At 42.8% G+C, this 26960-nt stretch overlaps 1 protein-coding gene across 3 annotated transcripts in view; it reads left to right on the top strand.

Moving 5' to 3' along the window:
* NIN (ninein) overlaps positions 1-26960 on the top strand; it is a 73535-nt gene that overhangs the window by 38587 nt on the left and 7988 nt on the right. For 2 of the 3 annotated variants that reach the window (XM_075844091.1, XM_075844092.1), the window contains exons 6-28: positions 2176-2366; positions 4308-4454; positions 5200-5367; positions 5785-5921; positions 6887-7027; positions 8031-8205; positions 8298-8408; positions 8578-8667; positions 8799-8937; positions 9938-10059; positions 10350-10873; positions 11746-14700; positions 15825-15950; positions 16630-16699; positions 16921-17115; positions 18022-18120; positions 18833-18955; positions 19993-20106; positions 20273-20419; positions 20918-21097; positions 21412-21561; positions 22900-23001; positions 25695-25856. In XM_075844091.1, the coding sequence (XP_075700206.1) occupies positions 2176-2366; positions 4308-4454; positions 5200-5367; positions 5785-5921; positions 6887-7027; positions 8031-8205; positions 8298-8408; positions 8578-8667; positions 8799-8937; positions 9938-10059; positions 10350-10873; positions 11746-14700; positions 15825-15950; positions 16630-16699; positions 16921-17115; positions 18022-18120; positions 18833-18955; positions 19993-20106; positions 20273-20419; positions 20918-21097; positions 21412-21561; positions 22900-23001; positions 25695-25856 (6368 nt within the window). Of the gene's footprint in view, positions 1-2175; positions 2367-4307; positions 4455-5199; positions 5368-5784; positions 5922-6886; positions 7028-8030; positions 8206-8297; positions 8409-8577; positions 8668-8798; positions 8938-9937; positions 10060-10349; positions 10874-11745; positions 14701-15824; positions 15951-16629; positions 16700-16920; positions 17116-18021; positions 18121-18832; positions 18956-19992; positions 20107-20272; positions 20420-20917; positions 21098-21411; positions 21562-22899; positions 23002-24214; positions 24264-25694; positions 25857-26960 lie in introns of those variants that run through there. The other variant, XM_075844093.1, reaches the window with a different exon arrangement.

Here is a 26960-nt window from a genome sequence, read left to right as displayed (position 1 = left end):
ATTTGTGACACCCTCTAGTCCAGCATAGTCCTGCCTGATAATCTGAAATCCCTGAGCGGTTGTGGTAGCACATTTTATGATGGAACTAGTATATTAATTGGTATGAGCCATAATTTACATAGGGCTGGAGGGACTCTATCTTCTAAAAATAATTTTACCTGTCAATTTACCTGCCTGATAATCTGGAAACTCCAGATCAATGGAATTTTACTGCAATAAGGCACTTGATGAAGCCAATACATAAGTAAATTGTACATATTACATATAATGAAGAGTCCTTTAACCCAGCATCAATGGCCCTGATAGGTGCGGTGCTAAATATTCTGGATTATTAGACGGTTTAAAAAATATATATACAATGTACTTGTAAGTGTAGAGAACCTTCAGCAAGAAAGCTAAAAATATAACGGTAATGCAATATCTGATGCTATAGATTTGGGGGATTATGCTGTTTCTGGATTATTGGATGCCGGATAAAAGGAATTTTTCTCTATTATCGGATATATTTACTTTTCCTGTAAGGGGAACTTTATCTGGTTTGGACCTCCCATTTCCAGATGTTAATTGATGCTTGGGAAGCTGGGGTCCCTCTGTATTCGCTAAATGTCACGTCCATTGACTATAATGGGGGTTCTTGTGAGATTTACGTTACTGAAGATCTTGCATTATGCTGATGAGATTCCCCGTAGCGTCTGTGGATTTTCGCGAGTTTACGCTTTATTAAGTAGATGACAAATTAGACAATAAGTGTAACCCCCAACAGCAGAAGCCCCGAGCGCCGCACACTGCCGAACAGCGGGACTTGTAGGGGAAGGAGTAGGATTCCAATGGAAGGTAATGGAGCAGTAAATGATCCCGTCCCTTCCTGCCATATCCTGGAGCATCGTGCCCGGGTTCCTTAGGACTATTAATATAGGTCATGTGCCGGTCCCTCAAGATATGGTTGTCCTGTATCCATTAGTAAGAGGGATCGTCATCCGTAGTAACCTAGCCGGCCACCATTATATGGGATCCTAAACACCAAGGCAATGTGGGATCTGGTGAGGGTGCAGAAGATGTAGAAAAGAGAAGTATAGTGAAATTCCTTTAATTCGGCATCAATGGGACCTGATAGGCGCCACATTATCAAGTCTTCCGAACTATCAGGAGCCCAACGCTTTCAATCAGAAGTATTTCCTCATTGGTTATTTTTACTTCTTTTGGTCTCCACATTTATATTACAGCATTGTGCCGGATTATCAGGATTTCTGGATTAGTGGATGACCGATTCAGTGAATCTGAGGCTATGTTCACACGCTGAAGTAAAAACGGCTGTAAGATACGGAGCGGTTTTCAAGGAAAAACGGCCTCTGATTTTCAGCCGTTTTTAAAGCATCAAACGTTTTTTTAGGAGCCGTTTTTCAATTGACACAATGAAAAACGGCTCAAGACGTGACATGCACTTCTTCTTTTTATTGGGCCCCGTCTAAAGGAAACGCCGTTTTTGCTTTTAAATCAATGGGCAGATGTTTGGAGGCGTTCAGCTTCCGTTTTCTTCAGGCGATTTTCGTGGCGTTTACGGCGTGTGAACATACCCTCACTGTATATTGAAAGTTATTTTATTTGTTTCTTTTTTTTTTTCATCTTCTCTGTTATGGGGGTTCCAGGTAGAGTCACTCACGGTGAAATACAGTACAGCTCACCATGGAATCGTTCTACTGTAGAATCTGCAAAGCAATGTCTTGATTAAAAATCTCCTACCATTTTGTGTATACAGCTCCTATGCAGATCTATGTGTCTCCATGGTTACAGAATACAAAGCAACTCTGTAGTCGTGTTAATTCCATCTGCCCACTATCCCGGTCTGTAGATGAAGAATCAGAGGGCAGGTGGTGTGTAGTAAATCAGACCACATATGTTTTGTTTGCAGTCTGTAACCATGGAGACGCATAGGTCTACAGAGGAACTGTGTACACAAAACGGTAGATGTTTAATCTAGACTTTGCAAAGTTGCTTCACTTTTTTTTTAAATCTTAGATGCATTGAAATGACTGTAAAACTCGACATCACCTCGACAGCACATCCAACCAGCTCCCGGCCTCGGCAGACTGCCTACTTGTTCTCGGAGATCCCCACTCCCTGGTCTTCTGTTCGTTTTTAGACGTGTGATGATCCGATCCTATGTTTTTTCTTTAGGGCAGCTAAGGTTTTGGAACCCAGACGACCTCAGCGCGTCTCAGACGGTTCTGTCTCCGGACCAGGACTGGGTCGAGGAAAAGTTACAGTTAATATGTGAAGATCTTGGGATCACCCGCGATGGTCACTTGAACAGGAAGAAACTTCTCTCCATCTGTGAACAGTACGGTTTCCAGAACTTGGACAAAGAGGTGAGTCCGCCCTAAATTTCTGTTCAAGATGGATACATGAATGTGGAGTTCTCCTTTAATGTGTTAAAATATTTCCTAAAAAGATGTCGGGAGAGTTCAGAACCAACCAACCTTACACACAGTAACGGAAATCTACAGACCGCACTACAAGAGTTTGGAATTTCAAGTGGCCTCCATTATAGATCGGCACTGATGTTGTCTGGTTCAGAAATCCCTATTAAAATAATAGAGTATTCGAAAGGGGGGACCCTCATTTGGGACCTCCATCAATTGGCCAGAGCGGAGAGCCGCTGCAAAGATAGTCTTTGGAGGACCCAACATCTATGTGCATTACACAGAGAGTCCATGGATTTTAATGAACACCATGTAATGCTTCATTTCCCCTGTGGAGGCGCTGCAGTGGAATGTAACAGTTTTTGCTGGGTTCTCCTACAGATTACAGCTGATTAGTGGTGGTCTCGGTAGCGGGACACCCTGTGAAGGGCTGGTTTTCTGGGAAGCCTTTTAACAAAAAGCTATTGTCCAAAGCAGACAAAACCTTAATTGAAAAGGATTGATCACTCCCAATCTATTAGTACCATCGATGTAACAATAGGCATTTGCAGCTGTGCCATTAACAATGTTAAGAGGATTTTCCAGGATTAGAAAAACATGGCTGCTTTCTTCCAAGAACAGCGCCACCTTTTGACCACAGGTTGTATATGGTATTGCAGCTCAGCCCTATTCACTTCAATAGATCCAATTCCACACGGAATCCATAGACAGGTGTGGCGCTGTTTCTGGAAGGAAGCAGCCATGTTTTTCTCTTCCTGGATGACCCCTTTTAAGTCCGTTCACAATTAGACAGTTAAAGGAAGTGACGTGTTCTTCTGTTTCAACTTTTAAGTTCCCGTTTGAGACGACCCGTTGCAAGTAGTGATTCCTCTTTACAGTACGCACAGTTTAGCATCCGCTGCTTTTTTTATTTGAATTTCCGAAAAATATTCTGTTTGACTCTGCCCTCTTGTGGTAAAAAGAAGGAATTGCATCACAATTTTTATTTTTTTGAACACATTAAGGCATGCAAAATAAAGTCTATTTTCTCCCCTGCTAGCAAATTGTTCCTTTCCTGTATTCTCCGTATGAAGTACAATGTGTCAGCTGGGTTAAAGGAATTCTGCAGTCCTGTAACTAAAGCTTCACCGTGCACTGAAAGTTCCTCCTTTTCTCTAAGACATTTTGCATTAATTACTCACTGATTTACAAGACCTCTGCTTGCTTGTAATTAAATGGAGACATTCCTGTTTACAACCAAGGGCTGAAAACCTGTTAGTTTCCCGTTCCTAGAGCTGCTGGGTTTGTTACATTGTACCAGCATAAGTAAGTGCTATCAACCTGGAGTCCAGGATTTGCTCTATTTAAGGCCCCATGCACACAAAGGTTTTTTTATCCGCTCTTACACATCTGTAATTGCGGCTAAAAATACAGATCCATTTATTTCTATGGCCCATGGACACCTTCCTGTATATTTACGGGAAGGTGTCCGGGCCGTAGAAATGACCCGCAAAAAATACGACACGTCCTATTTTTTTTTATTTTATTTGCGGACCGTGCTCCTATACTTTATAATGGGAGCACAGCCAGCAAATGCGGGTGACAGCCCACAGCCGTCCATGCCGTAATCACTGGCCGTACACAGGTCTGCGGCCGTGTGCACGAGGCCTTAGGATTGCCCGACTAATCAATAGTAACAAACCTTAAGCTGTGAGCAGCACTAGGCCAGGGCATGTCTTCAGCCATTGACTGGAAACCATTCCGTTTACTGACAGCAAGCAGAGAAATTAGAAAGTTTTATATTTTTTCATTTCTATAATGTTTAAGCTTTATTTAGATGGAATTAGGGTGCCCTCGTAAAAAAAGCAGTTCCTATAATACCTCCTCATCTCCTTGGGTTTTTTGCAGGCCCTGGAGGACGCCATACAGAACTTGGACCAAGATGACACCATGAGTCTCCAGGATTTTTTCTATGACGTCTGTAAAAATACCAAACCCCTCACTCCATCCTCTTCCACCCCTTATCGGCAGCTGAAGAGACACCTCTCCCTGCAGGTAACCTCAGATCATCATCATCAATCTTAAAGGTAAGGCCACACGTAGCGTAACTGCTGCAGAAATGCCGGTCTTACGTTTGTAGCAGCTTTGCAAGACATTCCACCACTATCCCGTTCACATGAATGGGACCGTGGTGCAAAACCTTGCACAGTCGCTACAAATGTAACGGCGGGTGCAAAGTACGATGAAAGAAGGAAACCGTGTAAACCATGAAGTAGCTGCGGCGCTAGTACGAGCCGCGGCACCTTCAGACAGCTGATGGGTGCCGAGAGTTGGACCTCCACCAATCTAATATTGATGGCCTATTCTAAGGCTCGGCCATCAATTTTAAAGACCCGTATAATTCATTTATGTCGCCAAAACTATGCAGAATTTCTACACTGAAAATACGGTTGGCATTTCTCCAGCATTTGCGCTACGTGTGGCCTTAAAACTTATGCCATCCATGCTCTGCAGTCATTGTCATGAAGGGGGTGGGATATTGCACTACTATTGAGCACTCTCAGAATGCGTTTTTTGATAGTAGCCAATGGCGTTCTGGATCTGTATCCGATTTTCTGGTTTCGTGCGAGAAAGTCGTATGATTATCGGACGTAAATCACTGTGAGGTGACCAGTCCCATCAATGCAAGTCTCGGACCCCTTACCCTCCTGGCTTATTTCTTCGGTGGCTGAAAGATTTCGATAGAGACCTTCATCCATACATTGACCCATAACTCCAATCTCCACACTTACATTTTCAGCCGTACGATGAGAGCGGGAGGAGGACGTTAACTCCATCCGCCATGACTGGGACAATCGGTTTCCGCTTATTCTCCAAACTTGACGATGGAACAGGCTACGGATCTGTGGAGAACATCATAGACTTGTGGCATGAAGAGGGGCTGGAGAACGGGCCGGCCATACTCAAGGTTGTCCTTTAGTATCCAGGGATCACATTGACAATGTATCTGCTCCAAATGGTCTTTTTTTTTTTTTTTCCTATAGAAAAATTCTCTTTATTTTAGCAGAACCATTGCCTTTTTATTTGATTTGTTTATTTAGGAAAACAGATGTAGCAGGGTTAAGTTTGTCAGAGCAGCAGAGGAAAGTATGTAATTTGGCATGACGAGCCTTGAGATGGCCATGTGTGATATTTTCAGGTATATCGATGTGAGTTTTCATGGTTCACAAAAGAGATGGTTGGCTTACAAAGTCAGCTCTGCTACATCTCTATAGAAAATTGGTGGGGGGTCTGAATATGTATTTTTTTTTTTTTGTATGCCTCCCCCTATTTTGTGACATCCTTGTTTTCATTGGTGACTGTTCTTCACTTTTTTGCTCTTCAGGCTCTGGATTTTAACTTAGAAGGGAAACTCAATCTGACGGAATTGACGATGACTCTGGAAAATGAGCTTCTGATCACCAAAAATGTGGTCAACCAAGCGGCTCTCGTCAGCTTCCGCTCAGAGATCAGGCACCTATTGTAAGTTTGCATTTTACTTACCGTCTCTGAAATGGCTTTAGGGGCTGTACAGGATTAGAAAAAACATAGCTGCGTTTTTTGGGTAAAATAGCGCCACACCTGTCCACAGGTAGTGTTTGGTATTGCAGCCCAGCTCTATTGAAGTGAATGGGGCTGAGCTGCAATACTGCACACTCTGACCAGGTGTGGCGCTGGTATTTTTTTTTCTAATCCTGAACAGCCCCTTTAAAGGAGTTACCCTACAAAGACAACCCCGTCCCCCAACATTGAGCTGGTTTTCAGGTAATCCATCAACTGGACCACCTGTGTGACCATGTAATACATAGGTCAGAGCGAGATCCACTGTTTCCCTCTATAATGTCCATTTGGACTGAGGTTGCCCAAAGTGGACGACCCCCTTTTAAATTTGTTTGTAATCACTGACTGCCCCTTACGTCGAAGTCCATAATTTCCCTATTGTATCAGTTACTTGACTTGTGTCCTTGTGTCCTTGTGTCCTAGTAATGAGAAATTAGAAAACAGTGCACCAAAACCGCAGCAATACGCAGGAAATTCCTCATGAGTCTGTAGCAAGTTTGGCTGGTCAATGGAACTACGTCGGTGCCAGTAGTAGGTACTGGAGGCAATAGGGTATAGACACTTTGGCTTGGTCATGTCTTATGCCAGCCTTGCCCTTAAGATGGCACATATGCATAGCTGTGATGTGGAATTCTCCCTACAGTTAATAGATTGCATTAAGCTGAAATCCTCTGTCTGCCTGCTTACCACTACTACCCCCAATATAGGTCAACAATCACCAATGACTGCAGAAATCACTGCCTGTCCTATGCTTCGGCTTTGACGTGACACCTGCACTCGCTAGGAGGCTTTTCCGAATGACCGGCACCATGTCTTTGATGGGCCACCTTGACCTCTGGGCCCCTATTATACTGTATTGTGCTTTAAGACTTTCTACTCTCTTTTAGAGAACGGGCCGACCAGACTATGAGAGAAAAGGAGAAGCTGCGCATGGATTTGGAGAAAAATGAAAAACTGAAAAGTATGATGGCATCCGAGGTGGACGACCATCATGCCGCTATTGAGCGCCGCAATGAAATCAACCTTCGGTTTGTGTATTTTTATTTTATATTTCTTTTGTGGGGGGGGGGGGGGCTTTTATAATTCACAGTGTTTTAAAAGGAGGTTCAAAACTAAAAACTATAGGTGAGGTCTCACCAAGAATATATTGCGCTAGTTCCATCAGCTTAACCAACAAGTGGTCCGGAAGCTCACAGAGTCCTTATTATGTAGTGGTATATAGCGTCCATTGAATTCAAAGGGGAGACCACGTACGACATGCTGGCTCAGAGTCCTCCAGAACTAGAGCCACTCTCTCTGCTGAGACCCCTTAGTCCATATGCCTGATGGGACCAGCACAAAGACAGTAGGAGCTTATTTGCTTGTACCACAAGACTCCATTGTTAAAAAGTGCAAGACTTAAAGCGGTTGTCCGGGCACGGGGCATTTTTTTATTTTATTTTTTATACGGATGAACCATTGACAAGATAGGTCATCAGTATATGATCGATTGGGGTCCGACACCCGGACCCCGCACTGATCAGCTGTTCTGGATGCTATGCTGTGGTCGGTGCCAGAAGCAGATCACAGTATAAGGGGACGTGCTGGGTTACTGCAGCTCTGCTTCTATTCAAGTGAATTGGAGCAGAGCTGCAGTAACCCAACACGGCCACTATACAGTGTACGGAGCTGATAAGTCATCAATATGAAAAACCGCCCCATGCCCAGACAACCCGTTTAATAGCCCGCAGGTTAAAGATCATGCAGCTCAGTGGCAGGCTGGCACTACCTTTATAGTTTAGTCATGGATTCTCTATATTATGCCTATAGACCCCATAATCCATGTCTTGATGTCACATGTTATATCACAATGTTCTAGATTTAAAAAGTTAACCTGTCTCATTGGGTCTCTACATAACGCAGGCCATAGAATAGAGCGTCTGGTCATACATAGGGAGCATACGACAGCACTAGACTGTTCCCTATGCGGTCTTAATATTCAGTAGTAACATTGTAGAGCTGCTCTCATCTGTTGGTGTCTGAATCTTGTAGAAAGTTGGACGAGGAGTACAAGGAGAGGACCGCGGCTCTCAAAACAGAGCTAAGGAAAGAGAGGGAACAGATATTCCAACAAGCCAACCGTCAGCGACTGGAGCTGGAACAGGAGCTCGATAAGATGAAATTGGAAGAGAATTACCTTCGAGATCGGCTCACATTATCCATAAAGGTACGAAGGTTTATTGTTTGACTACCTAATGGGAATTGGAGTCCTCTCCGACAGCTGTAGGACTTATGGTCACTGTGTCCCTGTCCTTCCAGGAGAACAGTCGTATGGAAAATGAGTTGTTGGAAACCTCTGAGAAGCTGGCGGACTGTGAGGCTCTGACGGCCAAGCTGCAGAAGACTCTTGACAACATACTCCGTGAAAAGGTTGGTGGAGCGGTGGTCGGCCTTCTCTTTGATAAGAAAACCCTTAGAAAGTGGATTATCAAAAATAAGACAACCTATTTATCATTAAGCTTCTAGTTTCAGACAAGTAAATGGAAATAAATATAAATAATAAAAAAAATAAATTAAAATGATTATTTTCTTTTTGTAGTTTGGGGACTTGGATCCAAACTGTGTTGAGTTTTTCCGTCATGAGGAGAAGTTGATGCAAGTGCGGAATGAATACGAGAGGCAGCGCAGGGTGAGTGCATTAGTCAATAGCCGTCTGATGCTTCATCGGTATAGGTCAGGGTGTATGTGTGTATATATATGTGTGTATGTATATATATATATATATACACTCCTCCTGACCCCACCATTTATTTTCCCTAGGAGCTGCAGGATCGTATTGATGAATTACAGCTGGAGCTTGAAGACTATAGAGCTCAGGGTATTCGGGGCTTTAGAACATCACTGAACACTTCATTATATGATGAAATGGATAATAAAAATGCAGTTGACTATGACCAAGGTAAAAAAAAACAACACAACACCGCCACCTATATGAAAATAACCAGGATCTGCAACATAGGGTCGTCATGTTCATTTGGCCTGTAATACCCAGATAAACCATGATGATTTACCTTACGTGGTGTCTGCTCTTCATGGAACCAGAACCATCCTGTGTTGGAATTTTAATTGATTTTCCAGTCCAGGGTATTTTTAGACTATATAGACCATGCAGACTATGCAGATGTTTTCTCTTTTAGACTCGATGTTAAGCAATGCTAATCATTCACCCAGGACTATAGGGAAATGTTATTCTATTTGTCATTGTTACATGGATATGTCTTGAGTCAAGTTTGGCAATTTAATCTCGAATAGCTTGACCCCATTACTCTTTGATTTTGTATGGTTCATACATAAGTCAACCTATTTGTTGCCACCAATTTCCGTCGTCTTCCAACTACCTTGAGTTGATGGTGGGGGATGTTGGAACTACAGCTCAGGTTGGCCAACTTGATGGGGGTGGTAATAAAAAGGCCCCATGGCCGTATTTATGGAGGTCTTGTCCGCTAGAAGCAATGCAAGAGAGGAGAACTTGGTTCTTAAAGGGGTTGCCCAGGCTGGGGGCTATTTTTATACTGAGGACCCCGCACCGGATGTTATGTCGTGATCGCTGCTGGAAGCAGATAGCTTCTGGCACCTGGAGGCAGCCTGAACAGCTGATTGGTGCGGGATCTGGGTGTTGGACCCCCACCGATCATATACTGATGACCTGTCCTGTAGTTAGGTCATCCGTAAAAAAATCAGCCCCCAGCCTGGGCAACCCCTTTAACAGAGGCACTATATGGTGACATACGGAGTGCCTACGTCTATGTAATACAGAACTGTAGGGACTCTGTGTGAATCGATGGAGCTTCCGGGTACGTGCCCTTACCGTGTGCATGTGCCCGAATGGTCATGGTCCTTTTCTAATATAATAAATAATGCATATAATTATTTAGTATGAAATTGTCGACATCATGCAGGTATCGGCTCTGAGGATTGTCCGCCGCTGAACATGAGTATAGAAGCTGAGATGGCCATTGAGCAGATGAGAGAGCAACACCAAAGGGAAATGGAGGAGTTAAAGATGGAATTGGAATCTAAAGTAAGACTTGTTTCCTTTACTTCTCTATATGTGTTCATTTATCAGAAGGTCCAAGTGTTGAAAACTATGCCCCCCCCCTCACCATTACCACCGCCATTCAGTCGCAACAAAATCGACCGCATGTGACTGTACCCTTTAGGAAGAAGCGCAACATATATGTTCTGACCGCTACTTAGTAACAAGGAACGCAGCCGCCGGTGACCACCGTGGATCTCCATACTCTAGTGGCGATCAATGACCACTAACCGTTGGCATCTTGGTTGCTGATCTATATGTTTTTGTTATTGTAGGTGACGCACTACGAAGGGAAGCTGAAGGAAGCAAAATGCATGTTTGAGAAAAAGCAAGATGTCCTAAAACAAAGGCTAAACGAGGAAATTCACAAGGCAGACGAGCAGATACGAGTCTTTAAAATGAAGCACTTAGAACTAGAAGACGACATCTCAAGGCTTAAAGAAGAGCAGCAGAGCGCAGAATGTCAACATCGCGACCAAATGGACAAGACGGCAGCCGAATTCGATAACCAGAAACTTCGGCTGACCGAGCAGGAAGCCGCCCTTCGATTGCAATTGGAGGAGGCCAAGGAAATCTACCACAAGGAGAAGGAGGAACTGGTCCAGAGAGCGGAAGATCTAGAAAAGACGATGGAGAGTAAACTGGTTGAATTGGTAACCACCTACGAGGAGAAGAAGAGGGAACTGCAGGAAAGTTTTGATGACAAAATATTGAGTTTTCAGAAAAATCATGAACTGGAAAAGCTGGAATTAAGAAGGCAATTGCTTGAAGAGCATCATCTGGACGTTCAGGAGGAAAGGTAAGCACTGTGATTTATTGTATGTGTGTTTGACTATTGGGCGGTATTTTGCATCATTATTATGAAATATTCAACACGTTGCTCCATAAAATTTGTGAAAAAAGTAAAAAAACGAATTTATAAATTAGAAAGTTTTTATTATTTTTATTTTATGGAACCGTTACAACTTTTGAAAACCATTTTTTAAGTTATTTGTATGACTGTTTTTTTCTATTTTTCTTTAAGCTTGCTGCTTTTGCTTTACAATTTCTGAAGACAAATTAAAAATGCGCTTATTTTCTAATTCTCATTGTAAATTGCTCTGTTAATTATTTGATCAAATGCCTATCATTTTTTACATAATCATTCTACATGGAATTTCAAAATCTTTAAAACATCCATGAATAAAACATGAGTTTAACCGCAACAGGTCACTGTCGATTCGCAAACTTTTTCAGATGTCAGATGTTTTGAGCGGTGGGTGTCCAGGTACGAAGACCCCCCCACCCCACGGATCTCTGGACAAAGGGGCAGAAACGCTCAACTAAACGATGTTGCCCTTTGGCTCTGATTGGCTTCTTACCAGCTCTCTTGGGACAGTCGAATAGAGCGGTGAACAGGCTCATAGAAAGTCTATCGTACACAGCTAGCGTCTCCCGCTCAGCCCGGAAGATTCTGCCCCTTTGTCCAGAGAATGGTCGGGATCTCAGCCCCTAGACCACCTCTGATCAAAACTTACGGCAGATCAGAATTTTTGCTAAGCAACCATGACACTTCAAATGAATTATTTTCCAAATTTAATCTGTTTATAGAAGCCCTAGTCCAGAATACAAACAGAAAGATCCACTTACTCGATTGCATTTTATATCCTCTTCTATATTAATCACATTTAGGAAAAAAATGGAAACAGACTATAATAGAAGAATCTCCGAAAAAGAGGCTCAGTTTGTACACGACTATGAGCTAGCAATGAAAAGGTATGAAAAAGACTTGGTTGCTCTAGAGGAGAAGTTTGAGGGGGATCTCCAAGATCTCAGGGATCAACATGCGGAAGAAAAAGCCCAGTGGACGTTTGAAAAAGAAGAGTTCGTTCAAGAGAGCGTTGAATTGCAGGAAAAGCTAAAAGACATATTAGAAAAAATAGAAGACGAGAAACGTTCTGATATGTCACAGCAAAAAGATCTTCTAGAGAAGACGTACCAGGAACTGGTCAATAATTTACAGTCTGAAAAAGCTCAATTGCAGAATGAACTTGAGAAGCTGAAAATCGCTGCAAAACAAGTCGAAGTAGCTCTTAAGGGCAAAATCCTACAACTGGAAAACGATTTGCGGGAGGAATTGACAGAGCAAGATGAGCAGCTTCTTCAAGCCGAGACCAACATGAAGCATCTCGAAGATGCACTAGAAAATCTGGAGAAGAAGCGCAAGGGTGAGACCGAAGAACTTAATTCGAAATTATTAAAGTCGGAGGCTCTTTATAAAGAACTGAGTCATGGGAATGAAAAGAAAAGGCATGAAATGCTGGAAGAAATCTCAAGGCTTCAGGCCACAATCGATGAGCTAAGAGATGAACTTGGGTCTTTATCCAAAGTTCAAGTGAAATATAAGTTGGTTTTGCAGGAAAATTTGGACCTGAAAGATGTTGTGTCTCGGCTCCAGAAGAGCTTGGTTTTTCTGGAGGAGGAAAGAAACCCATACAAGAATCTGCAAGATATTCATGAGAAGACTGTAAAAGAGAATGTTGGGTTATTGTCGGAGATCTCTAGGCTTCAGGAGAAGCTGAATTTGGCAGAGAAGGAGATTGGTAATGCTAGGGTGGAAGAAAATAATCCATATATGATCGCATTGGTGGAGAATCTGGAGAACCAGGGTGATCAGTTGTGTGAAGCAGAGAAAAGTATACGGAGTCTTCAAGAAACCATACAAAAGATGGAAAGCCATCATGCGGCTGAAGGCGATATTCTTCATGCCAAACTGTCTGAGTCGGAGGTGCTTTATAAGGAAACGTGTGATAGGACAGATACAAAGAGGCAAGAAATGCTTCTAGAAATAACTAGACTTCAAAGCACCATCAATGAACTGCAGAGCGAGACCACATCGTTATCAAAAATCCAGGCAGAATACACGTCAATGAAGAAAGAGAATGAAAATTTGAGGAAAATTTTGAGTGACCTACAGAATAGTTTAATTCTCCAGGAGGAAGAAAGGAGCATTCTTAAAAATTTGCAAAAAGTGCACGAGCAGACCGTCAAAGAGAATGTTCAGCTGTTATCTGAGATTGCAAAACTTCAGGAGAAGTTGAAGGCCACTGAGAAGGATGCCGGAAAATTAACCGAAGCAGGTAAACAAGATACCCAAGACTTGGAAAATGGAGATGACCAATCAAAAAGAAATGTTCAACATCTTCAAGAAACCATAGAAAAATTAGAGAGAGCCCATGAATGTGAGACCGAAGAACTCAACTCCAAACTTGTACGTTCTGAAAAATTGTGCAGAGAAACGCGTGAGCAGTCGGAAAAGGAGAGGAAAGAAATAGCTGGACTTCAAGATACAATCGAGGAATTAAAGAAGGATATGGCAATTTCATGTAAGACTCCAAGAGACTTCAATCAGGTAGAGAAGGAAAACGAAGAGTTGAAGCTTCTTATGGCTCAACTTCAGAATAGTGTGAGGGTTCCTGAAGATGAAATGGATGTTCTTAAGAGTCTACAAACCGTTCATGAGCAAACTGTCAAAGAAAATGTCAGGTTGTTATCGGAGATTTCTAGGTTGCAGAAGAAACTTTTATTCCTTGATGGCAAATCCAGCAGGAGCAAACTCAAGTTTCAACTAGCCGAAACAGGGGCAAATCCATTTATGAAGCCTGAAGAACAAGGCAACCTTAAGGATCTGGACCATCTGTCTTTAAGCCACTATAAGGAAACCCTGGATAATGTGAATTTTAAACTTCAAAATAAAACGAAGGAACTTGAAGACGTCAGGAATGTGTTGTGTAGGCTTGAACGAAGCTATGATGATGTGAAAACGGAGAATGGTCATCTTAAGACACAGACTGTTTTACTTCAGGAAAGGCTCAATTGTTTAACTTTGGAGTATGACCAAGTGAAGAAAGCTATTCATTTAGAAGTCATTCCCCTACCAGAGCTGGAGGATGCACCCATATCGGTTCCTGGACTAAAACTCCTCTTGGCGGTTGCTAAAAAGGATAATTTGCAACTGAAGGAAAACGTGACTTTTTTGGAGCTGAAAAATATAGATGCTATTGAAAACAACAAAGTTCTATCTTCCGAGGTTTCATGGTTACAGAAAGAAATACAAAACATGGAGGAAATGGCTGAAGCTTCTTTGAAGCTTGAACAGTTGTATGAAGAAGCCAAGATGGAAAACCTTGACCTAAAGTCGCTTGTTCAAGGGATGCAGGAGAAAATTTATAGACTTGAGAAACCACACTTGAGTGTTCTAGAAAAACCAGCTCTCGACCTAAAGGCTGAAGTGTGTTCACAGCCTAATCCCATCCCTGATGAACCTTCTCCATGTGTTACTACTTACCCAATGCCCTACCAACAAAGTCAAGTAAGTGATGTCCACACCTTGCAACTGGGGCTTGAATCTTCAGCTCCAGAAGGGCTTTCAGGACCGCATCGAAACATTGAAGATGAGAAGCCAGGAACCAGTACCACCGAACATGGTTGTCCAGATTCAACACTCGATCATGGGGCATTGACCGGAAGTCTTCAAGACTTGAACCCGAAGCAGAAGCTTTTGATTGTGGAAAATCAGCAGAAGACCACGAAGTCTAACTCGCTGAACAAGGAGACTGAGATTCAGAAGCAGCTGGGACATCTGAGGTAAATCATTGCCTATGGCCCTTCTGTTGATGTCCACTAGATGAAGAAACCTTCTCCTTCACCGCTGCTTTCTCTGCTTCTAGAACTAACATTTTATAACCGTTGAAAGGAACATTGCAATTTAACAATAAGACCTTCTACTGCTTTTCTGATGGCTGGCTTAACAAATTCTTCACCCAACGTTCTCAAGAAGAGACCTCTCATTATATATACTTACTCTGCTTCATAATCTACTTAATTGTTTCCAATCATGTGACTTCTACTAATCACGCGAATAACACACAAATGTAGCCTTTTACTTTTTGTTCTAAACTGTAGAGAAGTGGTGGGCAGCTAGTCAGGGGGCTTTTAAAGGACCTTGTAAGACAGGGCCATCTCCAGTTGGGTGTTGGCCCTTGGATGACAGTCACAGTGGACCCCTCTGTCTACCCCACCCTTGGCTGGCTTGACAATATTTATCCAGATCACGGTGGGCCCTCCAAGCTTGCCACTGGTACCACTGGAGAGCACTTTAGGAATCCTCCAATTACAAGGTCCGAGAACGAAAATCGAGACCTGACGAGAAGAATTCTCGAGCAACTGGGGTGCTGATTGCCCACCACTACTGCAGAGATTTCTGTCCACTTTTTTTCCTTTCCGTTTAACGCCTGCCGATTCTGTTTTAATCTTGATGTCTTCTACTGACGCTAAACTTTTTATAATCTTCAGGTATATATTTTATACTTCTGGTTTCATATATTGTGTTGCTTTATTGTGCTACAAGAGGGATCTTGATGGATGTTAATGTCCATAAAAGTAATGAAAATCTGTCTGGTGCTTTTGTAGAGAATTACCCCTTGATAGGACATTATACTCCAGACAGAATTATTTGGCTTCAGCTACGCCTTTCATTTTATGACCCTACATTAACAGCCTATGGGTCATCAACCCCATCATACCTTTTTAATGTTCATGAATAAAACACGGCCCTGGTGTCCCCAAGGCTCCATCTTGGGGCAACTTTGATGCTATTTCATAAACAACATAAAGTCCTACAGCCAAAATGTCAACCTAGTCCAATGAGAAGGATCTCCCTTTTATCCTTATATATAGTCCACAATAGAATAATTGCTTTTACCTTGTAGATGTGAGAATAAGAACCTAAAGGAGGAGAATGCTTCAATATTAAGCCAGATAACCTCTTTGAAAGACGAGGGCGAAGTCAATAACCAAAAAATCTCCCAGCTTCTTGACACTTGTGAAGATTTGTGGTAAGTATTTTTATTGCGTGTGCATCTATAATGTATTAAGTCGTTGCTACAACCACCGGTGGACCCTGTTGCATCCCTACAGCTGGTATAGGCTTCTAGTTGGAGAATGACTTATCTCGACAATCTTCAAAGACAGCAGAGTTACTAGAGGGGGTTCCCCTATTTGGGATCCTTGTGTCTTGGCCAAAGTGGAGAGCGGTTACAAAGTACATCTCTGGAGGACCTGTCCTGTCTTTCATTACACAGACAACCCATTGATAAGAATGGGCACTGTGTAATGCACAATTTCTCCTGTGATGGCACTGCAGGGAAATTGAGCACTTCCTGTCAGGTTTTCCCACAGATTACAGCTGATCGCTTGGGGTCCAAGTAGTGCAAAAAACTATGAGTTTCTAATAAGTAGGCATTGTCCAAAGCTAAGAACCCCTTTAAGTTGATGCCCATTGCTGAATTTCTAGGCAACAAAAATTTTCCAGATATGTCTCCAGACATTTGGGGACCATTTGTAGAAGAGCTCAGGTTAGTGGCAGTGATGATGGTAAGGTGGACAAGGCTGTGACAACCTCTGATGTATTGTCATGAAGAGGTGGTTGGCTGTCAGGATTAATATTAGGTATCGCTGTTATCGTAGGGTAGCGTGCGAGTCCTCCTGATCATCTGACCCCCTCTTTCTTTCTAGGGTGAACCTTGAAGCGGTGCAGAATGAAAAACTTGCTCTGGAGAAGGTGGTTGATGACTTAACAAATCAGGTCAGTTGTATAACTTTATTTTAATGAGATCATGGGTCTCTGAAGAAGTGTCCATGTAGGCTGGTGTACCTTGTATAGGCAACTGCCCCCAATCTGGCCCAGCGAGTTTGTATTGACTCTAGGGCTACCGATGTTTTCTGGAGAACCCAATCTAGAACGTCATCTTCGGTTTGCAGTACGGGTCATATACAGAAAACTTTTTATACACTTGTTTTCATTAGATATCTGAACTCAAGAGCAAAAATGAGCAGCTGGCTTCAGAAAATGAAGAGTTCTTCTCCAAAAATTTTAAGAACCAAGAGGATATTCAGGATCTGAGCCGCAGGTTGATGCTGCTTCTTAAACAGAAAGACCGAAGGGACTCTGGAAAAGGGCCAGAAGAGTGGAAGGAAGAGATTGAAGGATACAGGACCAAGGTAAAAAGGGACAAAATGTTTGTGCCAATTTATGCAAGACCCTTCTCGCCTACTTGTTGGGTCTCGCAGATCACAAAGTGCTTGGACCCCCAGCAATCAGCTGTAATCTGCAGGGAAGCAATTTCCCTGCAGCGCCACCACAGGCGAAATTAAGCATTACACATTGCCCATTCATATCAATGTGTTGCCTGTGTAATACAGGAAAGGACAGGTCCTCCAGAGAGAGACGTTCTTTGTAAACGCTCTCTACTCTGGCCAAAAGATGAAAGTCCTGAACAGAGGACCCCCTTCTAACTCAGAATTTCCTAATAGGGTGTATTAAAATGGGTTTTCTTAACTAGAAAAATTCTATGAAGGGGTTATCTGTTCGGGTCAACCCCTGTCCATAGTGCCTAGTAGGGCATATGAACCCCATAAAGGGTTTCTCCCCACTCGGAACCTTCCTCTTAGAGCAAAGAGCAGATCACACTTCAGAGTAATCTGTGCTACCGTAGTTGTCCTGTTAAAGGGGTTGTACAGGATTTTAAAAAAAATGGCTGCTTCTTTCCAGAAATAGCGCCACACCTGTCCATAGTCTGTGTCTGGTATTGCAGCTCAATGCCAAATGGAGTTGAGCTACAGAATCACACGCAACCTGCGGACAGGTGTGAGCTGCTGTTTTTGGAAGAAAGCAGATTTGTTTGTTCTATTCCTGTACAACCCCTTTTAACCCATTAACTTCATTCAATACTACATAGGCATCGCCGGCATTTTCCAGCAGCCAGAATCCTGGTGTTTAACTCATCGTTAGATGAGCGGCATTTAGACACACGATTGTTCTAGCGGCCCGCATCACTCCTCACCTTGTATAAGAAGCTTGTATATTCGGGGATATGACGCAATACTTGACATGTTTTCATTTTTTAGGTTTCTGATGCAGAAAGAGAATTGTCAAAGGTTAAAATGCGCCATCATTTTCTGGAGCAGGAGAACACTCTTCTAAAGCAGGAAGTCGAGACCAAGCAGGTGAGAGTTGTAGTATATTTAAAGGAATATACCATGTCATTTTCTTTACCTATTTCTCAAAGTAAGTTGTCACTTTGGCGAGTTGGAGATTTTTATTGATGATGCAATTAAGTGTATATGCCAGAATGTCTAAGGAGAGAATGCTCCTTTTCAAGGGGTTGTCTAAGAAAAAAGTTCTCTGTTTTTTTTTTTTTCCCCTAGAAACAGTGCCACTCCTGTCTATGGGCTGTGTCTGGTATTGCAGCTCCTACACATTCCAGCTAATTTAACCCATTTAATACTGTGGGATAGTAATTGCTTCATTCATGTGCATTGCCACATACAGACCTTTCGTCATGCTCCTGTAAGCTCAACTTTTTTTTTTTTTTTGGAGGCCACAAAGTTGGCCCTTTTATAGTCGGTGACCTCCGAAAACCGCTACAGTGGTTTCTGATTGCTCATTAGCGAAGAATAGATTTTATCACCAAGTGCTCCTTCTGAATCTCCTCTTGTTGACCAATTCCTTCACCAGCAACAAGAGCGCGGGAACAAAGTTGTCAAGCCCTAACTCGCTTGCTCTCTGATTGCAGACTCTACAATCCTGTCATTGCTAGAGATGGAAAGTCAAAAGTTTTAAAAAGATCCTTATTGTGTCATTGTAAAAAGATTCACGGTGTGCGACAAGAACTCGCGTCGTCTTATAATTCCGGTTTGTGCGCTTGTCGTTCCACAGCTTTCAAAAAGTTCCGAGATGACCGAGCTAAGAAATGAAATGTCCCTCATAACGAAGAAAAACGATAAACTAATGAAAGAGAAGGAGGCTCTGGGAGAGGAACTGAATAGCTGTGTGGCCAAGGTACTAGAGAGAATTGTGTAAAGAAATGGTTTTTGAATTCCCATCATGCACTAGGTGAAATGTTTTTGACTTTTTTTAAGTGTTTTTTTTTTTTTTTCTATTGGAACTCTTTTGGGAACGTTTTCTCCAGCTGTCTGTAAATAAATAGCAACTGTAATTGTATGTCAGACATGTTTGTGCCATAAAATTCTTCTTATCTGGCATCTGATAATCCGGAACAAAACTTCAATATAAAGTAGCATTTGATATGATCAGAAAACCGAGCAGGAGAGAACGAATTAGGAAATTCCCGTGATTGAGGCTTTCACGCGGATATAGTGCAGACTCTTTGTGACGTCCTGTTGGTCCTGCATTTTTCTGGACCGGACGTCGATCACTATAGGATCGCATGGTGATCTGAATCCGGTTGAGCAGAACCGTGTGGTCCGAGCAGGGTTGCCGATTGTTTGTAAATTTACAGAGTCCGCAAAAATAGGGTGTTTTTTTTTGTTTTTTTTTTACCATCTTTAGTGTCCGTCAGAAAAACTACATTATTTCGGTCTGGTTTTGTTCTTATTTGCCCTGCGCAAATTCTGGCGGCATTCGTTGACGTGCGCGGTCCAAAGAAACCTGGATTAGGCCGTCCAGATTTAGGATGTAGTCCGATAGAAAGCGGCGTCTGTTTTCTCTCTTTACTCCTTCCTCCCACCGCTGCAGTCAGACGTCGGCTTTTCTGACCTGGTGAGTCCTCCTGCGCTCGCTGACCACTGTCAGAGCTACGACCGCCGACTAGCAGGCAGCCGCTAGAGGGGTTTAAACAAAGATTAGTCGCCGTGATAGTTGCAGATTTTGTGTTAACATTTTATTTTGGGTTCTCCATCCTTATAAATCAGCTTCATATACTTTTCTATGAATGTCCAATAATCCGGAATATTTGATAATCTGTCACCTATACGGGCCCTATGATGCCAGATTAGAGGAATTTTACTGCGTGTGTATATTTTACAATGTGTACATATATAAGGTCTTGAAGTAGTTTGTTCTCCGTATTTGCTCAGTCTGCTAAAGCTGCCGTCCTGGAGAAAAAAATAGCCAGTCTAAAGCAAGAACAGAAGACGTGGGAGCAGCAGTCACTTTCTCTGAAATCTCAGGTCGCCTCATCTCAGGAGAAGGTAGGTGCAGGCTGGTTTTGCTCTGGACTTCACTATGGCGGGCAGGTTACAGAAACCGCGCCACTCTTGCACATTGGCTGTGTCTGGTATTGCGGTTCAGTCTATGGACAAGAGTGGCGCTGTTTCTAATCTCATGTAACCCCTTTTAATGGACGTGTACTTTTAGATTCATAGTTTGGAGGAGAACCTGCAGAATATCAGCCTCCAAATGGCTCGCATCAAGTCAGATCTGCGAGTCGCACAGCAAGAGAAGGAGTCTTTGAAACAAGAAGTGATGTCGCTACACAAACAGCTGCAAACCGCTAATGCCAAGGTAAACTTTTTTCTCATTTATTCATGATTTAAAGGGCATGTCAATCTATGATCCTGTACTACAGTCTCTATTATACTCTAGAGCTGCATTCACTATTCTGCTGGCTTCTGAGCTAAAATCTGCCAGCATCCCCTGCTTGTTCAGTGTCTGTACAGAACTTGCTTTGCTGGAGAGTAGTCTTTACACCAGGGACCGCACTTTGGGAGCTCCAATAAGCTAACCCATAAACAATTATAATAAAGAGACATTCAGGTGTGTAGTTATAGGGTAGCATAGGGGTGTGTCTGACAACAGGCTTGTTGACTGTTTCTATTAGCAACCAGCAGAATAATTGGTTTGGTTTTTACCTTCACCGATCTATTACTCTGCATTATCTAGTAACTCTGGCAACCACTGTTTACTGTGAAAGAGAGGTGGTTGTCATAGCCCCGCCCCTATAGCAGAATAATATGATTCTTTTAGTTAATACCCCCCCCCCCTTTATTTTTCTTTGTTTAGAAGCAGGTTTTGGAAATGGCTGTGAACTCCTCAGGGCTACAGAACCAGCAGAAGAAGCAGTACTGGGACGATCTGGAGCAGCTCATGGAGCAGGAACAGCAGCTTCTACGACAGGAGAATGAACGACTACAACAAGAGGTTCAGAATGCAAAGTCTGATCTGGCACAAACCAGAGAAAAGGTACAGCCTGTGAGAGGAGGGGTACGTCTTATGCCCGGAGGGGTACGTCTTATGCCCGGAGGGGTACATCTTATGCCCGTTATTCCTTTTCCCATTTGCCTCTGTCACACGCACACCGTTCCATATGCTCACGTCACCTCCTCCATCGGATCAGCACATTTAAGTCATAAAATACTCTGTGCTGCTGGTGTACCGGCTTGATGGGCCATAAATGCCTATTGCCGGAATAGCCCTTTAAAGTTACTCTCATCTTGTAACATAATAAATATTGGACGTATCTTGTAAAAACATTGCCTTTTGCTCATGAATGGCAGGTACGGCAGCTGGAGTCCACCATCATATCCTTGAAACATCAGAAGCAGCAGAGCCAGTCCAGCCTGGTGAAAGCCTTGGAACAGGAGAAGTCCAGTCTTAAGAGGGAAGGTGATCAGCTCCAGAAAGAACTCCTAACTGCAAACAGGAAGGTCTGTTTAAAAAACACAACCCTTGTCATACGGGTACATTAAAGGGCCACTAACCTTACAGTAGTCCTATAAAAGTTCATCAGTGTTATAAGACCATCATACCTATGTATATGTTACTGGAGGTTCACAACATGGGAGATAAACCGGTCATCATAGGGGAATTTTCTGCATTTCTTTTCACTCCCATTGAAAAACACTACAGTAATAAACCTCTCCATAGCCTGAAATGGCTGCTAACAGGGAACAGTTGAGTGGATTCTGCTGAAAAGCAAATGGGGATTAGAGACTTACAGTAGCTACAAAGATCATCTGTCGCTCTGGAGGACCTGTCCTGTCCTGCATTACACGGACAATCCATTGATATGAATGGTCACTGTGTAATGCTTCATTTCTCCTGTGGTGGTGCTGCAGGGAAATTGAACACTTACTGCCAGGTTTCCTCCCTGATTACAGTTGATCACTGGGGTTCCCAGCAGGAGGGCACTTTGTGATCAGCTTATTGTCAAGGGACCCTTCTAAAGGGCCTTTTACACCAGCCAACCATAGGCCGGTGCAGCTAGCGCCAATCAACGAGACATCGTTGATCGGCGCTCGTTTGCTCCTGACACAGGGAGCTACGGATGGGGACGAGCGGTCGTTACTCCGATTTGCTCGTCCCCATCCATTATTATCATGTCGGCAGCGCGTCTCCCTGTTTACACGAGAAGATGCCGACAACGATAATCTTTTCGTTTTTTAAAACGATACGATCAGCAGATGATTGAGCGTTTGCTCGTTCATCTGCTGATTGCTGCCCTGTTTACACAGGGAAATTATCGGCAACGAGCGTGAGTTTATGTTCACACGCAGTGGTTTCAGAGGTAATTTGGGCGTTTTACGCCTGAATAAACGGCTCCATTACGCCTACGAACATCTGCCCATTGCTTGCAATGGGTTTTACGGTGTTCTGTTCCCACGAGGTGTAATTTTACGTGTCGCTGTCAAAATACGGCGCGTAAAAAGACGCCCGCGAAAAAGAAGTGCAGGACACTTGTTGGGCCGTTTTGACTCCATTGAAAAACAGCTCCAATAACGGCCGTAAAATACACCGCGAAAAACGCGAGTTGTTACACAAAGTCTGAAAATCAGGAGCTGATTTCGCTTGAAAACCGCTCCGTATTTTCAGACGTTTTTGAGTTTGAGTGTGAACATACCCTCATATGAACGCCAAGCTGCCCGATAATCGCCCAGTGTAAAAGGGCCTTAACAAGTGGGGATTGTTTAAAGTAGCGTGGGTTTTAGGTGGGTTTTCTGTATAGCTGTGGGGTAACTGATGTGAATGTTGTTTTGAATTCTCAGATTAGTCAGCTAAGTGCCCTAGAACGGGATTTGGAAACCATCAAGGCCGAAAATGAAGTCTTACGAGCAAAACAGGGGAAATTTGATGATCCTTTCATGGAAGTAAGTGGGGAAGTTATGAGTGCTATATTTACAGATCACACATTAGTAGATTTTCCTTCTTAAAGGGGTTGTCCAGGACTAAAAAAACATGGCTGCTTTATTCCCAAAACAGATTCACACTTGTCCACAGGTTGTCTGGTAATGCAGCTCCGCTCCATTAAAGAGACTAGGGCTGAGCTGCAATACCACGCAAAACCTGTGGACAGATGTGGCGCTGTTTTTGGAATCCTGTACAACACCTTTAAGTAATCAAAGATCTAGAAAACCACAGCCCAAGTAATATCACCCAGAATTTCCTAAATAAGTTCTACAGATCCCTGATCCCTACTGCTACAAATGGTACTAATATCCTTATACTAATTATTTATGTTTTTAAAAGAAAAAAAATGACCTCCCTCCAGCACCCACTGACCTCGACGCCACTGTAAGTAAACATTGAAGTGACGCTCAGGTCCACACATAGCCCCCCTTCACTCTCGCCCATGTTTTTTAAAACATATAATGAGAGCCCTTGTATTCTTCATGATGAAGAGGGTAAGGTAAAAAAAACAAACTGAAAAACCCCTTTAAGGCTAAGTTCACACGGAGTATTTTGCCGAGTTTTTTGACGCGGAAACCGCGTCGCAAAACGGCCCTAAAATGCCTCCCATTGATTTCAATGGGAGGCGTCGGCGTCTTTTTCCCGCGAGCAATAAAACTCCTCGCGGGAAAAAGAAGCGACATGCCCGATCTTCGGGCGTTTACGCCTCTGACCTCCCATTGACTTCAGTGTGTTCGGTCCGGGACTTGCGGCCGAAATACGTTCCGTCCTTTACGGACCGAACATGCTCGTGTGTATCCAGCCTTAGTTTAGGGTTATGTGACAATTCCATGGTAGCCCTAGCCCAGGAGCATTGTGGGGGCTTTGTGATATTCTGCTGTATGAAAGGGACAACTCCTCATTGCTCTGGGTAGTCCCGTCAAGGCTCTTCAGGATGTCACCCTTGTGCACCCCCGCAGACCCGTCGCACATCCGGTAAGTGTCAGTCATCCATAGGCACCAATCAGATCACTTTGGTCTATAACGGGTTATCCGGTTACTGTCCACTTTTTGTCTGCACTGTTTTTGTATAGGGTCCGAAGTTTTTAAAAATGTTGATCTTCAAGTGTTTGGGGAGAATCTCTGTCTCATATTGTGCCTGTTTTCCCGTTCTGTCCTTACCTTGCGTTTTAGACCTCGTGAAATCTCAGAGATGGGTGCAGTTCTGATTCTGAGATCTATGGTAAAGTTATACGAGTGCTTTGACTCTATCATTGCATGACTGTGCCCGTTTTTTATTTTTGTATTTCATCCTGTATAGAACCCATTCATTATTTCTAGATCATAAATGGAACTTATAATATCTTATACGAAGGATATGTTATAATAGACCCGCTGGACTGGCCTACCCAACAACCACGGGATCCTCTGGAGGGCCCATGTTCTGACCCCATAACGGGTCCTAGCCACATAAAATGTTGCACTGTACAATCAGTACTGACAGTGTGGGGACACACCCTATTGACAAGAGGAATAGTAAAACTAGTTGTTTGGTTATGCATTTCCAGGAGGACTAACAGAGGAATTGCAAAACGCAGTTCTAAGAAAATATGCTTCAGAATTGTCATTCCATGGTAGTTACAACAACAGGCGTATTAGGAGAGACGACCGGTCCTATTCAGAGATGTTGTCTAGGATTATAAAAGCTGAAACAGCGCCGCACCTTTCCATGGGTTGTATCTGGTATTGCAGCTCCGCTCCATTGAAGTGAATGGGGCTGAGTTGCAATAATACACACAACCTGGGAATAGGTGTTGAGCTGTTTTTTTTTCCGAAGAAAGCCGCCATGTTTTTCTGATTCTGGACTATCCCTTTACGCTTGCCTGTAGTTAACTTTTGTCTTTTACCAAGAAGCAATATGTTTCTGTAGTTTGGATGTAATTAGAGAGAAGACCGAATACGACTGAAGTTCAGTGCAGGATCAGTAAAGCAAAAAACAATGTATTTTTTTAGCAACTACGTGCGACAAAGCATTAAAGGGATATTTCCTCCGAAGACTTGACTGATCTATCAACTAGATATGCCATAAATGTCTGATCATTGGTGGTCTGACCACAGGAAACCCTCACTGAGGCGTGCCAGACTGTATACAGCGGGGAAATAAACACCCAGCCCTGGACACTGTCCGTTCACCCCAAATATATATATATATATATATATATATATATATATATATATATATATATATAGAAAAAAGATATATATATACATACACACACACACACACACACACACACACACACACACACACACACACACACACACACACACACACACACACACACGTGTGTGTGTATATATATATATATATCTTTTTTTTTTTTATTATATATTTATTTATTTATTTATTTATTTTTATTTATTTTTCTTACTGACCATCAAAACTCCATATTGTTATCCAGTATATTGCATGACGTGCTGTGCTTTGCGTACGACACGGTGGTTAATCGTTACAAAGCTGCATGTCTGTACATTGTGGTTTTCTGCAGCGCCTTGTCTTGTGTGTGCATTGGTACATATTGGTCATACGACACCTGGACATCCTTGCATAGCACTGCTGAAGAATCTAAGAAGATTTGCAAGTGTGTAACCTGTGGGATATTTGCTTGTACAGATGCTGCACTCTTCCTCCAGTGCGACCCATAGCCACTCTCCGCTCCAGCAGCAAGCTTGTGCCACCATACCACGGGAACAATACCTGCAGCTCCAGGTAGACAGACGAAACCAACCGCATCAGGCAACAGCAAATAACCGCAGCTCTGACAGCTCACCGCAGGTTAGTGCCATCACTCCCATTCATGTTACTTGTTGTGTATGTTCAAGTACAGGGTATCCTTTCTCTGGTTATGCCAGCTCATATAGACCTCGGCTCATTCCATCATGGCATGCAATCAAGTCAACAACTACATGGGTGCATTTTATCCATCTATGCCTGTCAATTGCATCTCGCCATGCAGTGTAAGTCGCTCTGGTGCCCATCACCTCATCAAGCTTTAAGGGGTAGTAGTGCATGTTTCCGAAAACTGTTTTTCTTGCAGATGTTTTCATGATGATAAAAACAAGCGATCTGCCAGTTCATCATGATACTTCATTCTAAAGGAATTCACTTTGTAGGGTCATTGTTTTGGAGAACCTGAGTGGTGGCACTGTTGCATTGTTATCTATGGAAGAAATGGTTAAGTGCCATAGTGGTGAAAAAAGGTACTGCAGGGGGTAAAGAACGAAAAGTCAACTTTTTAGGAAGTATCCACATGGAAATGGCAGATTTCTTGTTCATATCCTGTAGATGGTTACAGTAGCTGATAGATATCCTTTTGCCTGTATATTTTAATTGAATCTCTTTTTCGGTTCAGTTTTCTGTATGTAACTTTATCAGCAATGTTCTGATTTACCTGCTCTCCTGGAGCTGCAACCATCAGCTGAACATGGCAGCCTGTGCTTTGTCAGCGGAGAGGAGCTGCTACATTGTGTCATCACATCTCCTCTCTACTGCTAGAAAATAGGCTGCTATATTCTTATGATGGTGCCATGAGTAGACAAAATAGCCAATATTTATTTCCCACATTACCCAACTCAATCCTTAAAGTTGACCATATATCGTATTTTATAATAAAATTTACCACCCTCATTGAAATTTTTTAATTATACTTATTCTGAGAATAATTTTTAAGGATGTTAAAATCTCATGTAATATAACTCTTTCTCTCATCTGGGGGTCTATGATAAGAAGTACTGCTATATTACCACAAGGGGGCATCGATTGCTGTACTGTAGATTTGAGTCCTGCGTTTTAGCACTTGTTCTCTCTTCTGCCCCCTAGTGCTCTGAAGCAGAAATCGATTTTCCCTGGCGTCCATATGTGCCTTTACATTACATTTAC

This window comes from Rhinoderma darwinii, chromosome 12, assembly GCF_050947455.1.
Source record: "Rhinoderma darwinii isolate aRhiDar2 chromosome 12, aRhiDar2.hap1, whole genome shotgun sequence".
Classification (NCBI taxonomy): Eukaryota; Metazoa; Chordata; class Amphibia; order Anura; family Rhinodermatidae; genus Rhinoderma; species Rhinoderma darwinii.
Note: the sequence above shows the minus strand (reverse complement) of the source record. Positions and strands in the feature narration are given on the sequence as shown.